Source organism: Myotis davidii, unplaced genomic scaffold (assembly GCF_000327345.1).
Source record: "Myotis davidii unplaced genomic scaffold, ASM32734v1 scaffold512, whole genome shotgun sequence".
Classification (NCBI taxonomy): domain Eukaryota; kingdom Metazoa; phylum Chordata; class Mammalia; order Chiroptera; family Vespertilionidae; genus Myotis; species Myotis davidii.
In genome coordinates, this window is record NW_006284323.1 from 2,171,343 (window position 1) to 2,178,582 (window position 7,240).

Sequence of the window (7,240 nt, forward strand, 5' to 3'; positions counted from 1 at the left end):
GAAAGCAGCACAGCCTCCTTGTAAAGCCATCAGACGAACCTGATGTGGGGGTGAATCGCCAAAATGGCAGCAGCCACAAGGCCCTCAATTCACATGCGCACACTGATTTCCCGTAAGCATGTTTGTTTATTTGTTTATTTAGGGGGGTTTTTGCATATAAACATCTAGTTTTGAAAAAACAACTAAGAAACCCTATGTTTAATTTTTTCACACGCGACATTGTGAGAGAGAAATAGGTGAGGTTTAACCCACATGTGGCTCACCCCTTCTTCCCGAGGGCACAGCGCCGGCTCGCTGTCCACCCACCGTGAGCGTGTTTGCTGGGAGAGTATTTCCGCACTCCGGTTCAGTACACGCTGTGGGCGACGCTTCTCTTTTCGCCCAAACTTTCCTCACCTCACATCGCTTTCTCAGTTATCTTAAAGATCACTCCGTACCAAGATGGCTTCAATTAGTTCCCATTTGGGGCCATTTAAGTCACTTCTCGTTCGGTTCGGTGTTTTTTACAACAACAGATAACGCGACGATGAATACCTTTGTGCACAGATCTGTTCGCTTGTGCCTAATTCTTCTCTTAAGGTGAATCCCCCAGAGTAGACATTCGAGCTGAAAGGGTGTGCATTTCTTCACGGCTCTTACTGTACGGCCGTCACGGCTCCCACAAACCGCACAGGCTGCTGCGGCGGCACGGTGATGTGCTGGCTCCCGCCACCAGCCTGAGAACCTCGGACAGAGGGGTGCCGACACCCCCACCCCCTTGTGCTCCCCATCAGCGGGAGGATGGAGAGCACGTTTACATACAAGAAAGTTAAGGTCCCCAAGTGGGGAGGGGGCCACGGAGCGGCCAGATCTCCTGGGGTGGCCTTCCACGTCCAGCCCCCGGGTACGACCCCAGGGGCCAGCGCACTCTCCCCGATACCGGAGTGTGGCTTTCTACCCAGATCACACCTGGCCCCTTTCCTTCTGTTCTTATATGGGACACCTTGACATTGAGTAATGACGAAGACCGAGCCAGGTAGCAGATCCGCCTGTCAGCACGCATGTGATGGGAAAATTGGGGGCATCCTGAAGTCATCTTGGGGGCCGGACTGATAGCATGCAGTGCGGCCTCACCCCCCGGCACCGGAGAAGGGCTTGCTTTTAACAAGGCCGGGCTCTGTGAAGCCACATCAACAGGTGTGTGGTGCGTTAGGTGAAAACAGCGGCCGAGGAGTACGTTGGTACAATCCCACCTTTGTTCGAAAGCACGGGGCTATCCGTGTGTGTCCAGGCCCGGGATGTTCCGGAAGAATACCCCACACCGTAGCAGGGATTCCCAGGGTGTTCGACTCAAGAGGAAAGGGGGGGGGGGGGTGGTGACGTAGGAACTTCAATTTTTTTTATTTTACTTCTGTGTTGGTTGAATTTTGTGGAAGGAACGCGCTTTGCTTTCGTCATTTTAAAAAGTTTTTAGGAGCTTATCTGTAATGAAGACCCATGTTTCCAAGAGCCCACTGTACCTGCGGAGGCCCAGCAGGGGCCCTGGGGGTCAGTGATGAGACGTCTCTGGCCTATGACTTATCCTCCCACAACAGATACGACCAAGGGCGTCTGTAGGGTTTGCTTTGGGCGTGGCATGGGGTTTGCAGTTGGTTTTGCTCTGAGGAGGTGCCCACAGGCCCGTGAACACCCAGACTGAAGCAATAGTACAGACTAACCTTTGCTTCCCCACCCACCCCCACCCCCCAGGACCAGCTGCCCCTGTAAGTACAGTTTTTTGGATAACAACAAGAAGTTGACACCTCAACGTGATGTCCCCACTTATCCCAAGGTAAGATGAAATTCTGCCTCTGAAGATAGAGCATCTGTGTCCACAGCCCCGGGGCACAGGCCCCGCCCTCGGCCACCCTGGCCTCCTGGCCGCCCAGTGTCTGCCCATTTGCAGAAACAGCTCCTGCCACGGCCGTGGGCTGCGGGGCGCGCCTGTTCTTCTTAATCAGAATGGTTTTCTCTTTGACGTTTGTTTAGCCAAATTGGTCCCAGACCATAGCTTACTGTGGCAGGAGGTAAGGGCTAAATTTCTAAGTAAATTTTTTAAAATCTGCTCTCTGGGATCTTCTGTCCCTGAACAATACGCTGTTATTATGAGAAGTTTTGCTTTTCGGTCACAAAAGATTTCTCAGTTAGCAGAGACCCTGGGCCCTTGTGAAAGCAGCAGGGCCCCGGGAATTGGGGAGGGGGGTCTCGGGATGGTGGTCACCCCCCTCAGCAGAGCCCTCAGCTGGTGAGTGAACGAGCCCCGGCCCAGCTGACCTTCAGCGCCCTCTTGAGCTGATATTGGGGCTCCCGCTTGCTCACAGGGGCCAGGGGCCTGCAGGTTGTCCATGGTTTGTTTGTTTTTGTTTTTTTAATATGTTTTGATTGATTTCAGAGAGAGGAAGGGAGAGGGAGAGAGAGATAGAAACACCAATGATGGGAAAGAATCATTGATCTGCTGCCTCCTGCACGCCCCCTACTGGTGGTGGAACCCACAACCCAGGCATGTGCCCTGACTGGGAATCAAACAGTGACCTCCTGGTTCTTGGGTTGATGCTCAACCCCTGAGCCATGCCAACCGGGCTTGTCCAGGGTTTTCAGATGGACACTGGCGTCTCTCGTGTAGGAAAATGTGACCCAGATCTCTCACGTTCCAGCCCCAGGGAGTCACGAGGCCCAGCCTAGGTCCAAAGTACAGGGTCTCAGTGCTCCACTGCGGTCCCTTAAATAAAGGAAACCGAAACCCCATGACCCTTGGGGAACACGATATCTAATCCCAAAACACCATGACTGGCTGACGTCTAAAATCGCAGTTCCTGTTTCCCATGACGATTTAACTCGGACTCTGGCGTCCTATAGGCCCTCAGCCCACAGCTAAACCAGATGGGCTCCCGCAAAAAGCAAACCCAAACCCACTTCTTAGCCAGTATTTGGACTTACGCCAAGCAATTTCCCCGCGACTTCACTTTGCTTTTTCACGTCAAGTTTATTGAGATGTTACCTATAACAGTGAGTCACACTGTATGGTGAATTTTGACAAACTCATATAGTCACGGAACATCCACCACAGTCAAGGGATGGAGCGTTCCCGTCACCCCAGAACGGTCCCTCGCGCCCACGTGGGCCTGCCCGGCGCTCTGGCCCTGCCTCGGGTGGGATTCCTGTCCCTGGAGTTTGCCCGCTGCCAGAATTCTTGTAGAATGTAGCCTGCAAGCCTGTACATGGGTGTCCTTGAGGGACAGAGGGAACATCCCCGTTCCCCAGAGGTGATGGCCGTGGCTCAGCCCAGAGGCTAACGCCCTCCTGTCCTTCCCAGTACCTGCTCTCGCCAGAGACCATAGAGGGCCTGCGCAAGCCGACCTTCGACGTCTGGCTCTGGGAGCCCAACGAGGTGAGTGAGGGAGCCCCCGGGACCGGCGTCTGGGGACGTGACGGAAGCATCCCCGTCACTGTCCCCCTGGCCTTTCTCCTCTCTGTTCTTTTTGTTGCTTTTTTCACTTGATTCTCCAGATTTTAGTTAAACTGACTCTTGATTGGCTCAGGGGGGTCCTGGAGACAGAACTCAGGAAGGGGGTGTCAGACAGAGGAGCAGGCGGTCAAGTGCAGGGGCTCGAACCCTGGGGTGCTGACTGCAGGTGCTCACCCCCAGGGAGCATCATCGTCGAGAGTCCCCAGGGGCCCTCTGCTGACCCCACAAACACCCTCTCAGCTGCCAGCTGCTGCCCACAGATCCATCCCCCACATTGTGGAGATACCCCCCCAACCCCCACCCAAGAGCAGCTTCTATGGGGAAAGGCGCAGGCCGGCCCCTGGACGGGCACACGTACAGGACCTGGGAGGCGAGGCACTTGGCAAGATTTTTTTTTACTTTCCCTTTTGCTGAGATAACCCAAAAAAGGAGGCCGCGTGGCCTGGAGAAACGAGGTGTGACCTCTGGTCTCAATGGCCCAGACCGTGCAGGTCCCTGCTTCCGGCAGGTGGACAAGCTCCACTATAGAGACATCGAGAAAAAGCATGGTCCCTGAAGTCATTTGTCCTCAGCCACGAGGAGCAAGAGGGGAAGCCTGGCCCCTGATGGCAAAGCACCTGTGTGGGCATCGCTGCCATTTCTGTCTCCTCTGAGCACAGGGTCATGTGGCCAGAGAGAGAACGCGCCCTCACATTGAGAGGTGAAGGATTCACGCATCCGTGATGGCAGGCCGCCTCCCTGTCCTCCGACACGCGGGTGTATGTACCCGCAGGGTGTATGTACATGTGCGGTGCATGTACATGTGGGGTGTACGTATAGCAGCGCCAGGGCCAGCGTGGGAGGAGCCAGACCTTCCTGCGGGTGGGCTCGGCCTCTGTGTGGCCACCTGCCGGCCTGGGGCTCCTGCCAGCACATCTCAGTGGTTCAGAGACTTGTGAGGGGCCTGATTCTTCCAGCTGCCTGTGGTGACAACCAGAGGTGCCCAAAGACTGGACCCCGGGCCTCTGGCAAATCTGGGGGTGCAATGAATTTTGGACCATGGGCAGCAAAGATGATCAACTAAAGAGTCACAACTGAAAACTGAAATCCCACCTGGTCCCCGAGAAACTGCACCTGGCCACCCACAAAGCACCTCACACCCTGAGCACGTCAGAGCCCCCAGTGGCAATGGTTCACCTCTCCCTTCGAGCAGGAGAGATGCTGTGCCCAGCATCACCCGGGTCCAGCCCAGCGTTCCCCCATCACAGACCAGGAGTCCATGACCTCACACGCTGCTGCCCCCCGCAAGCTGCTGTCAGAGCTCCCGGGGGCCGGGAAGCGCAGCATGGCCACCTCTACTGAGCACGGGGCTTACAGGCTGGGCCTCCTGGTCACCTCCTGAATCCTCCACACTCCCCATCGCCCAGCTGTCCGACCAGGACCTGCCACCAGCTTGGGGACAGATGCATGGCCACCTCCAGCTTTAGATACCATGTGCCTCAGACATGGCACCAGATGGTTTCGTCTGCCAATCATTTCATGCAGCTCACGGGGATTGCCTGGAGCGGTGCATGGGCTGGTGGGTGGGGCAAGGGGTGTCGGGGCTGCAGCCCTCAGTCCGGAGGCCCTGCCATGCCTGTGCAGGCACCGGGCAGCTGGAGGATGTGGCAGAGGGCAGGGCACAGGTGTGTGGCCCTGGGCAGAGAGGCGCTGGCCGGTGTCAGCTCTGCACCCCACCCCCACCCCCGGTGACATCTTCATTGCCCCTGCTTTGCAGATCTGTCTCCCTGGGCTTCCCATCCAAGACCTGCTTTCCCAGAAGGCAAAGCCCACTTTGTCAAACTTTCATTTATGAAAAATAATTTAATCTGTCTTCCCTCGCTTAATTAGCTCCAGAGCTCTGAGCGATATTTAAATAGATGATAACAGTGACAGTAAATCCTCTTTGGGACTGAAAACAAAATCTATTTCAACGTGAGCAGGGTTTTTAGAAGGCAGTCCGTGAAGTAAGGTTGCGGGGAGGGGAGGGCGCTTACCCAGAATGCACTCACCTTCTGGACTAAATTTAACACATTAATAAGTGGCCCAGGGGCACAATGAGGGTGTTGGGGATGGAAGTTGCTGGCCCCACCCTCCGGCTCAGGCCTGAGGCGAGTGAAGGGCCTTTCTCTGGGGCACGGCGCTCAGATCTGAGTTGGACGGAACAGAGTCCTGGAGACTGCGAGGTTGGCCCACGGAGATTGTGCCCTGTGAGCGGAAATAAATGAAATCATCTCTGCTGTGGTGCTTTGGGCGCGGCACACTCCCTCATCCAGCCGCTTGCTGTTCCTTCTCGCATAGAATTCCATTGACTTCTGAACACCGACTGCTCTTCCCAACCCCCATCCCTTCTGCGGGATGCTGAACCCCCAGTCTACAGGCTTCACTCTCAGGGGGCCTGGGCCAGGGAGGGCTGCCCCCTGGGGACGGGCCTGGAGAAGCTGCCCAGCTTGCCCTGCGGACCTCTCCCGGGACGGTAGGGCCGGGCGGCCCGCGTGCTGTTGACCACCCTTTGCTCTTCCTGTGCCCGCAGATGCTGAGCTGCTTGGAGCACATGTACCACGACCTCTGCCTGGTCAGAGACTTCAGCATCAACCCCATCACGCTCAAGAGGTGGCTGGTAAGTGGCAGCGCCTGCAGTCCCTCTTGAACACAGTTTCATCCAGTTACGTGGGAGTGACCATCCGGGCACCGTCCTGGTGGCCCTGGGCGCTCAGGAGAGTTCTGCCAGGACATTCCGGCGGCCTGTGTCCCCACCACACATTCCCCTGTGCTCCTGCTCCAGGAAGTGAGACAATGGTGAGGACAGGGCAGACCAGTGCAGCCACGTGTGCTAAAGCAGGGGCGTGTGTGTGTGTGTGTGTGGGCAGACCAGCAGCCACGTGTGCTAAAGCAGGGGCGTGTGTGTGTGTGTGTGTGCAAGTATGTATGAGTGTGTGAAAGTGTCTGAGTGTGTGCATGTTTGTGAGGAAAGTAGACATGAGTATGTACATGTGCAAGTGTGTGCATGAGTATGTGGAGTGTGTTATGAGTGTCTATGCTTGTGACCATGTGAGTGAGCATGAGTGTGTTCATGTGTCTGTGTGTGTGTGAATGTGCTTGTGTAAGTATTGTGTGCGTGCATGTGTGTGTGTGAGTGTGCCTGTGTGAGTGTATGTGTATGTAGGTGTATGTGTATGTGAGTATGTCCATGAGGGTGTGCCTGTGTAAATGTGCGTGTGTGTGCATTTGTACATGTGTGGCTATGGGTGTGAGTAGTATGTATGTGTGTGCATGTGTGGATGGCATGTATGAGTGTGTGTTAATAGCAGGCCTTTTTTAAAATAGAATACTGCTCAGAACCATATATTAAAGGTCAGACAGTCACTGGGACCCCGGTAGTCCCCCTGGTTCGGCCCTGGACACAGCGGAGTGTCATGTCCCAGCGTGGCTGCTCAGACACCCTGAGTCTAGGAGCCCACGGTGACAGCCTGGAGGTCTGTCCCCACGCCTGCCCTCCGGGCCACCCGTCCTCACCTGTACGCACAGGAGCACTGTTGGCCTCGGGGTCAGACGAGGGCGGGGCAGGGAGCATCTGGGATGGCTGGTGAGGGAGCTGGAGAAGGCGGTGGGCACAGCGCGGGCGGTCAGACCCTTGTCTCCCGCAGCTCTGCGTGCACGACAACTATAGGAACAACCCTTTCCACAACTTCCGGCACTGCTTCTGCGTAGCCCAGATGATGTACAGCATAGTGTGGT

The 7,240-nt window shown here is 55.9% G+C and overlaps 1 protein-coding gene across 1 annotated transcript in view; it reads left to right on the forward strand.

The window, feature by feature from the left end:
- The window catches only part of PDE9A (phosphodiesterase 9A), a 73,647-nt gene that overhangs the window by 41,609 nt on the left and 24,798 nt on the right, over positions 1-7,240 (forward strand). Inside the window, exons 8-10 of the mRNA XM_015568868.1 lie at positions 1,729-1,810; positions 3,332-3,406; positions 6,036-6,122. Coding sequence (XP_015424354.1) covers positions 1,729-1,810; positions 3,332-3,406; positions 6,036-6,122 — 244 coding nt within the window. The remainder of the gene's footprint in view (positions 1-1,728; positions 1,811-3,331; positions 3,407-6,035; positions 6,123-7,240) is intronic.